The sequence below is a fragment of the Polypterus senegalus genome, chromosome 2 (genome assembly GCF_016835505.1).
Source record: "Polypterus senegalus isolate Bchr_013 chromosome 2, ASM1683550v1, whole genome shotgun sequence".
NCBI lineage: Eukaryota > Metazoa > Chordata > Cladistia > Polypteriformes > Polypteridae > Polypterus > Polypterus senegalus.
In genome coordinates, this window is record NC_053155.1 from 296,747,409 (window position 1) to 296,765,718 (window position 18,310).

The 18,310-nt window shown below is 35.7% G+C and overlaps 1 protein-coding gene across 3 annotated transcripts in view; it reads right to left on the bottom strand.

Moving 5' to 3' along the window:
* Positions 1-18,310, bottom strand: part of LOC120524016 (periostin-like) — a 72,908-nt gene that overhangs the window by 19,544 nt on the left and 35,054 nt on the right. For all 3 annotated transcript variants that reach the window (XM_039745816.1, XM_039745817.1, XM_039745815.1), the window contains exons 11-17: positions 15,794-15,930; positions 12,208-12,338; positions 11,009-11,139; positions 7,191-7,293; positions 4,260-4,327; positions 1,629-1,674; positions 1,008-1,058 (exon numbers count right to left, since the gene is read on the bottom strand). In XM_039745816.1, coding sequence (XP_039601750.1) covers positions 1,008-1,058; positions 1,629-1,674; positions 4,260-4,327; positions 7,191-7,293; positions 11,009-11,139; positions 12,208-12,338; positions 15,794-15,930 — 667 coding nt within the window. The remainder of the gene's footprint in view (positions 1-1,007; positions 1,059-1,628; positions 1,675-4,259; positions 4,328-7,190; positions 7,294-11,008; positions 11,140-12,207; positions 12,339-15,793; positions 15,931-18,310) is intronic.

Genomic DNA, 18,310 nt, shown 5'->3' on the forward strand with positions numbered 1-18,310 from the left:
CTTTCTTTTGTGTTGTCTTTGAGTATTTTTCATCCACAATTGACTAAATAAAATGATGTTTTTGTTTCTCTAAATGTAGCTGCATTAAACCAACCATTGAATTACATAGGACTGCTACAAAAATGACTTGAGCAGGATTTCTTTCTTATGTTATGTTTTTATCAATTGTTGCTTAGTAATTGTTACCAATTCTCAGCAATTTGCAATTTAATTTAAAGGAACACTTTCAGCACACAGGTCCGACAAACCTTTTTGTTACTGAATAAAGTTTTAGGAGAGTTTCCGTAATAATTCTAATACTATGTGTGAACTGAAAACACTGGTCTGGAAAACAGTTCCAAAATTAAATTAAGAAACAGAAGGCTTGTTGTTACATTTAGATTAGAGCAATTCTATGACATATCCCAATGGCTAATTTCCCCTTAGATTTAAAAAAAAACATTATGTTGCTTAAGGTAACATATGCTATAATATATACATAATCATTAGCTTGGACACAAACAAAAAATATTTTAATAAAAACCTTTGAACCTATAAACCTTTGATTATATATACAATATTATATTATACTGTAACTATACATATCAAATAGAATTTATTTAGTCTTAAAATCTATCTATCTATCTATCTACTCAATATAACAGTTCCCAAAAAATCTTTATTAAAGTCTAAAGTTTAAATTGATTTTATGTAGAGCTCATCTCTGACAACGGCCTTAAAGAGCATAAATATATATATATATATATATATATATATATATATATATATATATATATATATATATATATATATATAAAACCTAACAAAATATTAGATTATACATTTTTCACCTTCGTATATGCATTTAAATATACAGTATTACACTAAAACATACAAAGAAGTTTATGCTTTCTAATGGAGGGAATTAGGAAACAAAGAAACATCTTTGGAACATATGTACAGTAAAATTGGAATATTTCAAGACGCACATAATTATTTTAAGACCAAATTATGCATAAAAGAATTACCTCCAGAAATGACTTTAGTAATGGTATGACCTCCAGTGACTTGAACGCGTTCTACAAAATAAAAGGTGCATTACAATTAGGTAGATAATTTTTGTTGACGAGATACTTATATATAATTAGAACTGAGGGGTAATGAAAATGAATTATTATCGTAGATTACAAAAATACAGGTATTCATTGATCGCATATAATTCTTATTTTTTATGTACTCCTTTCATGGTATAATATACAGGTCTCACAATAAAGGTCAAGGTCATTATGCCAGTTTTCAAAATTTCAAAGCCTTCCTTTATTATGATATTTTAATTATATTTAAAAGCTTTTGAAACCCAAAGAAGGGTTCTCTATCATAAAAACCTTGTAGGATGATATTCATTGTTTTATGTTATAAAATCCATCCTATTCTCGGGGTTTGCTCTTTATGATATGACCAAAACTAATTTTGAATTTACAGAAGAAATCCAGAAGGTCATTGTAGTGGCTTCATTTCCCTTTCAAACATCACATTCTAAGCATGCACTTAAGACAAAGGGGCTTCCAGTTCTTACAACCTGTTAATTATTCAAATGATAAAATTAAATTAATTATTATCTGCTACAGCTGAATAAAAAATATACTTACTAATGAAGGTTAATGGGATTTCCTTGTATTTGTATCCCTGTATAAACTGAAAGACACAGAAGAATGGGAAGATTAACATTAAGAAATCTAAAAATGTTACACTTTTTAAAGATATTGCCTCACTCTGTGTAAGTTAGTATCAAACAAACTAAACAACCAAAGGTTGTTACACCAGAAGAGACAATGTATGCAGCCATTCTTTATCTTTATTTGTGTTTAACTTAATCTGAGTTGCAGGTAACACCATAAGGCCCACAGCTAAACAGAATAAAAATCTATCACAAGACACACTAATGTTCAAAGAGGGCCAATTTAGGGCCACCAATTACATTTACCATTTCTGCATATACGTACTCCTTAGAGTCAATGTACAATCTGATATTCACACGCAGCCTCCTGTACCACTCTTTATATTTAATTATAATTGTTATACTAGCCATAGTACCTGTCAAAAACAAATAACAGATAGATAGATAGATAGATAGATAGATAGATAGATAGATAGATAGATAGATAGATAGATAGATAGATAGATAGATAGATAGATAGATAGATAGATAGATAGATACTTTATTAATCCCCAAGGGGAAATTCACAAATAAGAGTCCAGGAAACGAGTCCACATAAAAGAAAGTGGTAGGAATGATCAGTGAGATTGAGAAAAAGATAGAAATACAAAGTCGTACATGGAGCTGCTGGAATGGCTGCCACTAAACTGTAGAAAGAATACAGAATAATTCTAAAATATTTGTTATCTTTTACCCTATGTGTACCTTCAGCACCTTTCCTCTGTATATGTGTTTGTGAATGTCTCTTGCCTGGGCTCTCCCTGTCTTTAGCACATTCCCATAAAATCTGCTTCTCAGACTCGGTCATTCATTTTGAGGTGCCTTTCTCGCCTCCTGTGATACTCTCAGTATGCCTCATACACCTTTACTCCTGCTTGTGCATCTCACACTTGTACTTCCTTCTTGTTGCATCAGCAAAGCCAAACTGACCAATCACACCAAAGCCAAACTGACCAATCAGATTGCTCAGAGGAACAGGACACACAGACCTTAGTGCTTTACTATATTTCAGATTATAAGTTACATCCAACAATTCCTTAAACAGTTAATTTTCTCACATACCCCACCTGCCCTTGGCACAAGGCAAACATCAAGTTTGGACAGGGTGCCAGTCATAAAGCACACTTTACAGTACAGTATGTCTACAAAGAATTTTGAATTTGGAGATGTTCCAGGCAATTCTAATTATAGATGCTGTGTAATGCTTTATGATTTTGATTTTAACTGTAGTTCTTTTTTTTCTAATGGCTCAGGCATAAAAGATGAACCAGTGTGGTATCAACGCCATCTTCTATGACAGCTCAGTTCAGTAAAACTTTTTTAATGTGCCCATAATTGTAAGCTTTTATTTGGCATTTCTTATTTCCTTCACATTAAGTTATTTTTAGTTCTCTGTTGGAGAATCAGTGACAGAAGTATCTGATCATTTTTTAAGTAATAAAACATATAAATTCATAGATATCCTGTAGAAGATCAAATCAAATACATTGTTATCCAATCCTAAAAATTGTTTGAACTTTAAAAGGCTTTCTACAAAATGAGGTAATCACTTCAACAAAATGCATGAAAGCACTTCTGGACTTAAGGGAGAATTTAAAATCAGATGGCTAGAAGTAGTACGTCTCAAGGGGTGGACTGAACACAACCATGTTGTCTTAACCTCACAGTTATTCTTCTTCTTCTTTCAGCTGCTCCCGTTAGGGTTGCCACAGCAGATCATCTTCTTCCATATCTTTCTGTCCTTGTCATCTTGTTCTGTTACACCCACCGCCTGCATGTCCTCTCACACCACATCCAAAAACCTCCTCTTAGGCCTTCCTCTTTTCCTCTGACCTGGCAGTTGCATCCTTAAAATCCTTCTCCCAATATACCCAGCATCTCTTCTCTGCACGTGTCCAAACCAACTCAATCTCGCCTCTCTGACTTTGTCTCCCAACCATCCAACTTGAGCTGACCCTCTAATGTCCTCATTTCTAATTCTGTCCATCCCCGTCACGCCCAATGCAAATCTTAACATCTTTAACTCTGCCCCCTCCAGCTCTGCCTCCTGTTTTTTGGTCAGTGCCACCATCTCCAAACCAAATAACACAGCTGGTCTCACTACCGTCTTGTAGATCTTTCCTTTCATTCTTACGGATAACCGTCTGTCACTAATCACTCCTGATACTCTTCTCAACCCATTCCACCCTGCCCGCCCTCTTTTTTTCACCTCTCTTTCACAATCCCCATTACTCTGTACTGTTGATCCCAAGTATTTAAACTCATCCACCTTCACCAACTCTACTCCCTACATCCTCACCATTCCACTGACCTCCCTCTCATTTGCACACATGTATTCTGTCTTGTTCCTACTGACCTTCATTCCTCTCCTCTCTAGAGCATATCTCCACCTATCTGGGGTCTCCTCAACCTGCTCCCTAACTATCACCACAGATCACAATGTCATCAGCAAACATCATAGTCCACAGGGACTCCTGTCTAATCTCATCTGTCAACCTGTCCAATAAGTATTGTAAATACTTCTAAGAAAGGCAAAAAACAATCACTTCATTATTTTTTTTACCTTCAACTGAATATTTTTAATTAGCTTCTTCAGGATGGTGAGCAGTTGATTATTTCCCACGGGCATTTCTAAAATTAGATAGAAGAGATATGAATACTTACATTAAGTTTTCAAATTCATTCATAAGATTGTTTAAAGGCAAAAAAAAAAAGTTGACACACATGCATGTTGATACTCTTGCATAATGAATCATATTCCCTACTTGTGTTTCCTATCCAGGTGTCATAGGATTTACTATTTAGACTGCCACTTTCAGCATCTGAACATATTTAAAGTTCAAAAAAGAGTTTAGTTCAGAACTACAGCTGGAAAGGTGTTCAAGAACTAGTTTTATAGCTATATAAAAAAGTTTTTTTCCTAAATGAATACTTATACATCTTTTGCCTTTACATACAGCTGGCAGAATCAATTTGGAACCTAATCAGTTAGTAAAAGCAATGACGCACATAGAGCTAGCTGTTGGAAAATGATGCAGACTACACAAGATGGCACCAATAAACTTCTGCTGTATGCATATTGCTTTAAAATCAGTGAAACCCAGTCAAAAATCTGAAAGCCAAAAATGACACCATAACAGAAGTCAGTATACAACTACTGATAATTTCCTTGAACAACTAAGCTGAGTGACACATATAATCACATTTAGCAATATGAGACATTTTTACATAGCAAGATTCTGTTCAGAACATTAGGGATACTGTGATGAGAACAGGCCACTCAGACCAATTAGCTCGTCCATCAGACCAACAAGCTCCTTCATTTAAAATCTGAATTTCTTAGTTTGCTTTTCTCTTCTTTCATTCTTGAATCTTTAAACTATTTAATCTACTTTATATTCTTATTAAAGTTTATTTGACAGAGCACTCATGATCAACCTCATCATGACCAGTACAACATTTTGGTCATGGCAAACAGGCATTAGATACTCAAACTGGCTCTACCACACACACAATAAAGCAAAAATGACTAATGAACCTGTTCTGTGCTACGATGAAAATATTTGAAGAAGGTAAGCATAAACCTGCTGCTTTACATTGCTGTACAGCAGAACCACTTTCAAAATTTGGAACACAGAGACAACATGCAACGCCCACACAGGTAGGATGCGGAGCTCTCAGCCAATGCCACTAACTGCTCTGCCACTCTGCAGGCCAGTAACAAACTAACAGATTAAAATAGCTTACATCTCAAACCATGGTCTATACTTTAATATCACAAAGCATAAACCCGTCTGATGATACACTGATGTATGTGCAAATGCATGTAAGCATTCTGTCAGTGTTTTCTAAGCAGATTCTCCAGTGTCAAAAAAAGTCACAATCAGGAAAACAAATGAAAGAGCGCACAGTTTGGTCTTCGAAATTTCCACTGTTCATAATATCCATTATCCAACACACTATATCCTAACTAAAGGGTCACGGGGGTCTGCTGGAGCCACTCCATGCCAACACAGGGTGCAAGACAGGAAAAAAACCCCGGGCAGGGTGCCAGCCCACCGCAGGGCACACACACAACAATTTTTAGAATTGCCAATGCACCTAACCTGCATCTCTTTGGACCCACTGCGCCACTGTGCCACCCATATATATAATATATATATATATATACGGTATATAATATATATATAAGTAATGAAATGAAGTAAAAGGAAATTAAAGAATGAGAAAACAGATCATGTTCTTATAAATAATATCACCTCATGGACAAATTGTTGGACAATTGCAACATTGTTTTGATGCAATTGCTTTTTTCTGTTTTAATAGCTTCCAGAATATACATACAAACAACCTGTGAATGCTTGGTAGAAAGCTTTATTGAGTTGAAAATATGTCTTGTTTTTAATCAGTTATCATTATAAGTATATTATGAAATTTTGCTTCATCTGAAATATCTTAATTTTTTTACTTTCCAAAAGGTGATAAACCTATTTCTGTTTGATTATCTATGGCAGGCCGTTCAAGTTTGGTCCTGGAGTGACACTGCAAGATTTTTATTCCTGCGTAATTTCTTAATTAGAAACTAATTACTGCTACTGTAACAATTATTGCTCAAGCAACATTTTGTTCTTAATTTAAAGCCATGTCACATTCCGTGAGTTTTCCAGTGTTTTTCAGTTATAGCCTGTTATTCAGTTAAGTCTGAGGAGTCTGTGGTGGCACGCTGCTGTGAAATGAGTGGTATAATGTGACATGGCTAGTGACTCAATCCAACTACTCCATGACTTTGTACAGCATCGGCTCTGCCAGGCAGGGCGCTATTGGGTATCACAAAAAGGGGCAAACACACAACTGTGCTGGAAGGTTACCATGCAGTCGGAAAATTAGACAGCGATTTTCAATCTTTTAAAATTACATGGTCCAGCAAGTCTGGCATGCCTCACAGCAAAAATTCATATGATGTGACACCAGCTTTAGTTTGCTCATTTGTTAATATTACCAACCATTAATTGCTTCTTTTAGTTTTAAAAAGTTGCATTCACTGTTTTAATGGCTTTTTGTTTTCTTATTCATCTGCCAATTAGGAATGAAATGCCAATGGCATAGCGACCTGTATGAATTTATCATTATTTATCTGCTTAATAAAATATTTAGAAAGAAACAAAAAAAAAAAACATGAACAGTTGATAATTGCAAATGTTCTCCTGGCCACAATCATTTGGATGGTAATCTATGCAAAGAAAAATCTATAACATATAAAGTGACCTGATGTGATAGAATGTAAGCATTCACTGTACAAGCCATAGAAATAAAAAAAAAAGAAAAACAAGTTCTGTTATCTGTCAGGATTGACTTCTAATTAAGGCTGGACCAAAAACCTACAGCAACTGTGCAAATTTAGGACCAAACTAGAATCTTTAAACCATGGCATTATTTTTACTGAGATAAAATACAGGATTTATCATTAACTATTCAAATATAAAAGAATAATTACCAGCGGGGTATAGCAGGGATTTCACAACATGAATGACACCGTTATTTGCCATGACATCACTCTCTTCAGCCTTTATCTCATTTGCCATAATAGTGTTATTTATCTGAGAAGAAAAAAAAATGGTTGTTAAGATCACCAGATTAACTGTCTTCTATAAAACGCAATATATTATTTCCCATGCTCCCTTGATATATAAATAAAATGTATTATTATTATCATTACTATTATTAGAATTTTGAACAAGGTTTAATAATCTTGATAGATCTTGATTTTAAACTTGATATTGTACGTATCAATTAAAAGTAAAAATGTAATTACATAGTCACATACTGATTACGTAAACAATATGCAGTAAGAAAAGGTAAACATGGAAATACTTTAGTACTGAAAAAATGCATCTATTACTCATTTACTCTTATGTAATAAGACCTTACCAAAGGCTTCTTTAGGTCTTCATAACACCTATAAAAACTTCAGTAGATCGTTTATTCATCTCTGTACTCTGTGGCATATTGACATGATGGTAAAATGTGTGTCTCAGTTAAAAACACCTCAGGAATACTCCAAAGTGAAGGTTTGTTAGTGGGCCACAATGCAGAGATCAATAAACACTTTACTGATTCTTTGTAGGTGTTATGAAGACCCGAAAAGTGTCTATTAAGGTCTTCTTACATAAGAATAAATGAGTAATAGATGCATTTTTGCAGACCTAAATTAAAGTGTTACTGTTACATTTGAAAATGTTTTTATTTGTGTTACCTTTTCTTTAAAGATGAATTAAGTTACAAGTCAGGGTGACTTTTATCATTCTAGGCAACTACTTTGCATATACATATTACTTTTTGGGCTGCTCTGCTCAGTTAATTCTGCTTGTAATACTTTTCACAAAGAGAAACTAACTGGAGGCATTTCCCATTAAAAGTGACAGACTGACAAGAAGATGACTAAATATATATTTTACAAGTAATTATATGGTTAACAGCTCCGAATGTGGTATCATTTTGACAGGACATATTTTGGAGTGGCATGTAATTGCATGTTGTAAAGCGGTAGTCAATTAATTTCACATTTGAAGATGAAGGTTGATTAATGGACTCACCTTACACATACAAAAATCTCCCTTATATATTCTAAGTCTTAGTAATGTCAAACATTTAGAATACAACAAACATTTCCTATAGTTACTACTGGTAACTGAATTATTTATTATGTGAGCTTCAAAAGAACTCATGAAATGTTACTCCTTTGCATTGAGTCTCAGATGCTGACAACTACTCCTGCTCCAGTCAAAGATAAACAATGAAGTTTTACTTGACAGAGCCACCAGAATTTACCCATGCTCCTTAGCAACCTCCATTGTCTCCTCTTTGACCAGAGTAAATTAACACATTTAGGGGTTGTGTTAAAAAATGTAAACATAGAAATTTTGAATGTGTTAATCACACATGTTAACAGCAATTAATTAGCAGCTTTAATTATTATCATTTTTTGTGCACAGAATGGATAGTAACATTCAGACACTCAAACAGTGCATAGCAAAAACACATGTTTTATATAGCACATTGACCCTGTAGAAAATTGGTAACAATGTGAGTTTTAAAAGGCTACAGAATAATTAATATTAATATTTATTTTCTTACATTATTCTTCACCTCATACGCAGTTGTTGGGAAGCAAAGGTTTATAGTAGAAACAATGGATAGAAGAAAAGATTTCATTCTATATGGAAGAGTTGAGTTCATCTAATGTTTGCAGACATTATGTGCGGGCAATGAAGTGCTGCTGGACCAGGGACTTGCAGTTAGGGGAGGCAAGTGAGGCAGTGCCTCACCTGTCATCATGAAAATTAAAAAACTAACAATGATAGCATAAAATAAATGTGTCCACTGGTCTGTGCTATAAATTTGTTTTCTGTATGATTCCAATGATATTGATCATTTTTATAGTCAGAATCGCTGAATTTGCTCATTTCCTATTCAAATAGAGGGGAGAAACCCGAGGTACGGCAGAGACAAGCAGAGCCTCACCTTGGACTGCACTCTCCCTCACAAACTGGGTTGATGTGCAATTGGCACGTGCCTGTTGCTGTCTCTCTGTATGTCGCCAATATAATGTTTGCAGACATGTTTATTATACACCCTGATTTTCAGTTTTATAAAGAATGGGATTAGACTAAGAAAAAAAAAACAATATTTAAAAACTAAATTTTGACCTTAAATAAAATATTCTTTTGTTTTCTTGTTATCCTTTTGTTGAACAGTCTGTATTAAAATTGATTAAAGCATCCGAATTAAAAGCTTTTAAAAACAACTAAATATTTCAATAAAGATCAAAATTGAAATAATTTTTTTTGTACACCACTCTATACGTTCATTTGTATTGAATCAGTATGAATTGTGGAATTGCAACGGCAAATTTTAAACGCATGGAGGGTGCTCTCTCTACTGTCTCTCACCGCTATAAATGTAACATTCTTTCTTAGCCATATATGAGCCTTACTGATGTGTGTGTAAAGAATGCTGATGAGATATGAAACATAACCAGTAGTCAATGTGCATACTGGCTGCCAACTGAATAGTCAATAAGCTGCTATTTTGGGTTCATATATTTGTAAATCTGACACTGAAGGAGTCTGTGCTTCACCAGCCATGAACCTCACCACATGTCATTATTCTGGACATATTTATGGAAGCATACTATAAGTTTTGCTGTTATTATTCATCCATTTTTGTACATGCTGTTTGTTGTTCCTTGTTATTAGGTACTGGATCCTATAATCATCTAGTTGTTAGATACTGCATCTTATAAACAACTGCGCTTTGAACAGCACACTTACAGAGTATAAAATGACTAAGCTAACATCATGTAGTAGATCAGGTTATGTGAGTAAACTGGAGTCACCAGAGGATGTCCACATAAATGATTACGGACATGCATCAGAATTGATCCATGCACCTTAGCAACCTCCATTGTCTCCTCTTTGCCTAACATCTGATTTAGTCATTAGACTTTCACTAAAAACATTCTGTATTAAAATCTACATCCGGTACAAAATCCTCAAGCTAGAACTATGAATCTTCATAACCCCTTACTGTAGATGTCAAACGACATTAATTTCTAATCCCAGTTCATTGTTCATGTATAAAGATATGAAATGAAACCACAATTTTGGACCCACAACATACCACTGTTAGTGAATGCAGTTTCCCATTCATTGCTGGAAACTCTTTCTCTGTCTCTGTGTCAGAGAGAACCTCAGTTTCTGAATTTAAACATACATTTTAGCTCTTCTCTTTCACATTGGTTTAGTTAATATGCCCCATTATTAAGATATTCTCTGTTAAAATCTCATAAATAATTTTGACTTAGTAAAGAATCAACATTGGATAGTAATGTGTCTTAATCAAAAAGTAATAATTAAAGATCACCTTACACAACATATAAGAAATGGTCAGGGTTTATTAGTATAGTTTTTAACTGTTTTTGTCATAATCTTCCCAAAGTGCAACTTAATTTTATCAGCTTTTTTGCTAATTTCTCAATGGAAATTCTGTCAGATATTATTCACTACACCAAGAACACACAAAAATTGTAACAAACTAAATGGAAATTACCTTTGAGAAAATTCATATCTATATCAAAATTATAAATTGTATTTTCTGTCTATGGAACAAGGCATTGTGTGCAGATTATCTCCTTCTGAAAGTGCAAACTCTAGTCAACTGTTTCTTTTTTACACGCCTGTGTTAATGTCACCTGTGAAACATACAGCAATGATGCGTAGCCAATGCATGTAAAATCTTGTTTGATGTACTTACTGCTTTAACCATGAGATTGTTTCCTTGGATTGACTTCAGGAGGTTAGTGACACCAAGCTCCATTCCCCCACCAATGTAAATTCCATTAGAAAAGTGATACAGAAGAATTGCCCTCAATGTATTTATATCACCTGAACAAAATCAAAATAAAATAACTGAAAATAGTATAAACTAAAACAGTTTACAGAAAAGTAATTAAATTAGTTAATTTTTTTTCTCATTGGAAGGCCCAAAGCCTGTCTTAGTCACATCAGGTACATGGCAGGGTGAACACTTAACACTTTTGCTCCCATAATTACATAATGATTGAAAGTCACAAATTAACATAATGTACTGAATACCTGTAATATGTGGGAAGAAACCAAAATATCTAAAAAAAACAAGGTGGATACAGGGAGAATGTGCAAATTCCATGTAGAAGAAGAAGTAGACATTGCATTTATATAGGACTTTTCAAGACACTAAAAACAATTTACATAAAAAGTGGGGAGCAACTTCAACCATCACCAACGTGTAGCATCTACCAGAACGATACAGTGGCAGCCATTTTGCGACAGTATGATCACCACACATTAGCTAGTAAATGGTGAAGGGGTGAGAGAGATAACCAGTTAGAGACAGGATTACTAGGGTGCCGAATAGCCAAGCCATGATGAGCAATTTAGCCATGACATCGGGATACATGCTTCTTTTTTTGAAAGATGACCACAGAGGGTTTTTACATTTAACCTGGAGGATAACAATGTTTTTGTATCGCAGTGTCACTGCCACTGTATAGGGCATTGGGATCCACACAAGATCACAGGGTAAGCACCCCATCAACACTTCCAGCTGCAATTCAAGCTTTATCTAGATGGTCTCCCATCCAAGTACTGACCAGGCAAAAACATGCTTAGCTTCAGGCGGATGACCTACAGTATTCTGAAGTGCATGTGGTATGGCTTCTGGCCATGAAGCCAGTGACTAGGCCAGAAATTGAACCCTGGTCTCCAGAGCTGGGAGGCAGCAACACTAACTACTGCCGCTCATGGATTTTATTCAGTCTGAATGAATTTAATGCCTATACATCCACTCTGATTTACTGTTTGACAATATACATAGCAACAATGCATGTGTCTGTCACATTGGAGTCTCTGCTCCATTGTCATTATGTTTCATGAATGGATGTTACTCTTAATAACTGTGAAAAGTCTCCTTACTTGTGAGAAGTTCCATTTCCTCTTCACTTAAGTTTTCAAAAGCATCATTTGTGGGTGCAAATAGAGTCCAATCTCCCTCTTGTTTGAGCATCTCAGTCAAGCCTGCCGCTTCCACAAGGCTTAGAAATATGCTACAAAAAGCAAATTAACAAAATATAAAGTTTCATGGAAGACAGAGCCTTTGTGTGATGACAGAAGTGGAACTTCGACGATTGGATGCCATACCATATTTGTGTCAAGTTACGATGAGCTTTGTGTTTTTTGGCAAGTAGGGGTACTGTTTCTGGTAAGCACATGCTGGCATATATGCAAATAACTACCATGCTGCTAAAGGCCACTTAGATCTTTAGTCAGTTCTTCCTTTGAGCTGCATACACTCAAACACACACACATACACTCATGATCCCTTGGTTATTCCATACTAGCCATCCATCCATTTTCCAACCCGCTATATCCTAACTACAGGGTCACGGGGATCTGCTGGAGCCAATCCCAGACAACACAGGGCACAAGGCAGGAAACAAACCCCGGGCAGAACACCAGCCCACCACAGGGCGCGCACACACACACACACACTAGGGCCAATTTAAAATTGCCAATGCACCTAACCTGCATGTCTTTGGACTGTGGGAGGAAACCGGAGTACCAGGAGGAAACCCACCCACAGGGAGAACATGCAAACTCCACACAGGGAGGACCCAGGAATCGAACCCAGGTCTCCTAACTGCGAGACAGCAGCGCTACCCACTGTGCCATAATTGTCACCACATGATAAAGATTGGTTCCCATTCAATGTGTAAATTCTACACCTCTAATCATTTTTCAGATTTAGCAGCAGTCTTTTAATTTGTTTTCTATGTCTTACAATTGAAAATTTAGTTACATTTGTAAGGTGCCAAAGGCCTAACATCTCTAGAATTTCTTTAATAAACAACCTCACAGTCATATTAGATTTATTTTCAGTGTGATGCTATAACCAACATGTAAGCCTATATGTGACAACTTTAATACCTATTTGTATGGCCACAGTTTGAATAAAAATGTAATTGCAATTAATCAAAAGGTTAATTAAAGGTAATTTATCATGCTTCCTTCAAGCATTTTGAAATTTTGCGATAAAGCAGAAATAACTCATAAAAGTCATTAATTTCTAATAATAAACAATAATAATAAATATGGCTATGCATATTAAATTATTCCAGTTATTTTATTGAACAGTTACTGTATGTGTAACAGAAGCCCACACCATAGCAAATGCACTAACAATTACACAAATTAAAAAACAGAAACATAAAATCATGGTACAGCTTTTGTGCACTGTTACAGCTCAGGTTGGTCTTAACTGTGTGATACACATGAGTCAACTTCACAGCTGTTACTGGAGAGGAGAAGTCATTAAATAGATTGAAGCTATGTATATATTGGGCTTTTAAATCGCAAAGATAGACTGAAAAAACTTCTATATATGTGTTTTATAATTATTTTGATGTTTTAAATTGCTCATTGTCATAAAATGTATTATTTGTGAATTGCAAAATAAGTGTAACTATTGTAATCTTCAGCCCAAATGGATGTAAATATTAGCATGACTGATTTGCACTGATTGTTGCCTAATTTTATTGGATACAGAATAATATAGGCTAATGCAGGTTATAATGTTGGCTGCAGTAGGTAACATGCAATTAATTAAACAACAACTAGATACCATGTTTGATTTGGGGGATGTGTGAGTAAGGTATAAGGAATCAAGTGATTCCACTCTGTATCATCTACTCTTTAGCTGCTCAGACAAGCGTAGCACCTGAACTGTGCTCTTCAAGTGAGATATGACTTCATGGGCGACTGGAAAAGCTTGACGACAAACGTGTTTGTCACAAGGGACAAGGCTGACCTACTGACATTCTATCTTGCACTAAGACCTGTACCTCAATAGACTCTTGCATTTCAAGGGTGAACTTGCATTAGCTGACATTACTGTGTACACCATCTTTTTCTGGATGTTCTGCTATATGATATACTGTGCAATGTGACATTTTTTTTTAATTGTAAATATGTGAGCACAGCATAATGGCAAGCATGACGTTGATCTTGGCAAACTCAGAAGGTGCACAGGGCTTGTTCATCTGCACCATTAGAGGGAAAAGAAAATGAAACTCATTCACTTCACTTGTATAGGTGCTTTGATTTGAATTGTTTTGATGTTATTCTGTGTTCTTTGAAGGGTTAGTGCATATGTAAAACAATGTGTACGAAAATACAGGTCAAATCACGTCCCTTGCTGATTCAATACAGTATGCTGTATTTTATGTTTCAATAAGGAATAATCGTGCATTGCAAGAGACGATTGATGACAACTCTGTTGGTGTGTATGGATGACGATTATTATCAAGAAGAAACATTGGAAATGATTGAGGGCTGTTAATATACTTGGATTCACTCTGCACTGTTTTATTAAGTGTGAAGAGTGGTCAAATTGACCAGAGTAAATTAATGCATTTAGGGGTTGTGCTAAAAATGTAAACATAGAAATTTTGAATGTGTTAATCACACATGTTAACAGCAATTAATTAGCAGTATTATTTATTTACTAGCATACGGTGGTGTCAGAAAAGGAACGGAAAACGGTGAGAAAGGAATTCAGAAATCAAGAAGAAATAAATACTTCTTGAAAGACGCAGTTGTGAATAGGTGTTTTGGTGGTGACGACAGATAATGAGTCGAAAGATCTAACCCTAGAGAAAGCCACGTACAACTGACCGTGGCTGAAGACTGGTTGTTAGAATTATTGTGAAGAGTAAACAGCATGTGGGTATGGGGAAGGCCACGCTTCTGAAATTCGATTATGTAAATATAATCAATAACAACCTCAAAAAGATGTTACTGTAGAATGTCTCTAAGTAATTCCTGCAGCTTAATCCAAAAGACTCGTAGTACAATATCAGGTCTGTGCTCCGGTCTTTGGGTATCCGACAGTGCATGTAGAATTTCCGGCCAAGCAGGATTACATGTGAAAGTGATAAATAATTGAGGCTGTCCGAATTTATGTAATATGGCCATGGCATCCTGCTAGTTTTGTTGTCTGTACCTTGGACTTCCTGGAAATGTGGACGGTAATATGATCATTTTGCCTACACGTACTGTACATTGTTATTTTCAGCTGCTTGCAGTGCATCTGATAGTCCTTTGTATTGTTCCACGCGCAAATCTTGTTGATCTAATCTGAGATAGTTGAGACGCGCACCCTCTGTTTTAACATACGAATCTACGACGCACTGTTGGAATAGTTTGCCGCTGGAGTGCAAATACTAAATGTATTCCTCATTGCTAATCTGTACGCATAAAATTGGCACTGAGTAAGCCTTATTCGCTTGTCGGTTCTTTTATCGGGAACATGTTAAATCTTTGTGCCAGCCAATGTCTCCGTAAGGGAATAAAAGTGGGTAAACCATAGGATCGCAATTCATATTGAGCGTGGAAATCTGTTTACAGGAGTTGCCTACAGGTTCATGATACCAAGTTATTATTATTACAAAACGGGCTTGTCTACTCAGCCATCTTTACTTTTTATGAATTAATACAAATGTACCTGAATCTATCATCTCCTCTCAGAATGTCAATCATTGGTTTCTCTGCTGGTTTAATAATGTTTCTAAGGAGATGTAGGGCACCATTTCTTCCTTCTTTACTGCCTCTGACCATGCAAGAATTTTCAATGCATACACTCTGTTAAAAAAAAAACAATTAATGATATCATACAAGCAATTCAAAGTTATTTCAGGGCATATTTCAGGAAAATTAATGCTATGCAATGTTTTTATATTTTTTACATTATGAACAGTTAATGATATAGTAAAGCATTTCTTGTGTTATTACTTAACATAAAAGTACAGATAAGAGGAGAATGTTTCACATGGAGCAAGGTTATGAGTGGAGCTCCTCAGGGGTCTAACCTTTGACCATTACTCTTTCTGATTTATATTAATGACATTGACTCTGGAGTAGTTAGTAAACTTGTCAAAGTCACACATTACACTAAAAGTGGATTGATGGCAAACACTAAGGAGGCAAGAAAAAGAATTCAAAAAGTCGTGAACCTTCAGAAACTGGGCAAACACATGGAGCATGAAATTTCATGTAGAAAAGTGCAAAGTGCTGCACATGGAAAAAAGGAAAATAAGTCAAGATGGGAGACACTATCGTACAGGAAGGAAGCTCTGAAAAGGATTTAGGGGTTTATGTTGATGCAACACCTTCATTAATAAAGTAATGCACAGAAGCATTTAAAAACCAGATAAAATGTTAGGCTATATTATGAAGACTGTTGAATTTAAGTCAACTATATAGTGCACTGGTAGGACCACATCTGTAGTGCAGTGTGCAGTTCTGTTCACCATGCTACAAGAAAGACATAGCAACACTTGAAGCTGTGCAGAGGAGAGAAACCAAGTGCATCTCAGAACATGTCCTGCTCTGACAGACTTAGAGAATTAAACTTGTTCAGTCTCGAGCAAAGGACAGTATGTGGGGACCTCTTTCAGGTATTTGAAATCCTCAAAGGCATTAATAGAGTAGATGTAGCAACATTCTTTCGGCTTAAGGGTGAATTCCATACTCATGGACATCAGTGGAAATGATGTCTGTGATGTACCATCTGTTGAAATGACAAATGCAATACATTTTATTACTAAAATGTTTGTGATGCTTCATCTTCTGGAATGGCAGGGACATAGCAATGAAATGGACACACAGACAGACACCCAGACAAGTATCCTGTTATTAAGGTGGATAATACAGTGATACATTCCCTGGTATAGTACTCAGGACTCATTGTATTTTTTTCTTTCTTCTATCCCACTTTCATCTGAGGAGTGTAGAATAGCTGGCATGGATGTATTATATTTCCATAACAGTCTTGAAACCTGCTTAATCCAATACAGGTTCATAGGGGTCCAGAATTCACCCTGGCAAAACTTGGTGCAAAGTAGGAAACAACCTGGAAGTGAGCATCCTTACATTTCAAGACCCACTCATGACCACACCAATGGTCATGCAGGGACAAGTTCGAGCTATCAATTAATCTACGGCCAGCATCACACTATAGAACTGGACATAATTTCTTGTCAAATCACATGTCAGATTTTATGACTGCACTTGATGAATTTCACGGCTTCTAAGGGTGTTAGATTATATGACTAGGAATTGTAGGGGACGAGAGATCACACAAGTTCCCTATGACTTTTTATCACACTTTCAGATCTTGGATTGTGCCTCAAAAGTACCACAAGGTTGACTCATTTTAATAGCCAATCAATGTGCAACACAATGAAATAAGAAGTAGAGTACTTCAAGGGTTCAACTGCAATCTTTCATCATCTTTTTATATTTTTTCACTGTGTTGGTCACATGACAAATATGAAAGGCACACAGGCATCTGTGCTGACTCCAAAGTTCAACAAGCAACTACTCTGCTTCAATAATCCAAAGCACTTGCTCTCCTTGTTTCTTTATAAACACCATTGCTCTTGACTCTAGGTTTGGTATAAAATGAACTTCTGGTTGAGCGGCTATTGGCTGTTAACTCTCACAGATACAAGACCTATCATTACGACTTGCAGCACGCTTAAGACCTTCAAACCGGTCAAACACTGATTTGTAAATAGTTGTAGGGCCTATTTAAAGAGCTATGACTGAGTTGCTGGAGGTATAACACTACACCCCTGATGGTTGCACGGTGAATGTCTACAACTTACAGTGATGTTGTACTTTTGTTTTGCAAATGAAAATTCTAGGAAAAGTCTTCTAATTGAACCCACTTAATCTGCAGATCTTTATGAAATGTTGGGAAATGCTGGGAAAACTTGAATGCCTGGTGAAAAAGTGTGCAAAGTCACGCTGTCAGAACCCAAGTGGCAATACGAATCAGTCAACACAGTGCTGCCAATTTTTTTTTATAATATTTGACATTTTTGATTATATTTAACAATTTGATTTTATTGGTATGGACAACACTTTAAACGCTTAGAATTGTTTTAAATGACTTGTGTATGATTATAATACATCTAGCATTGTGATTAATGCCAAAGCAGTAGTTCCACCATATACC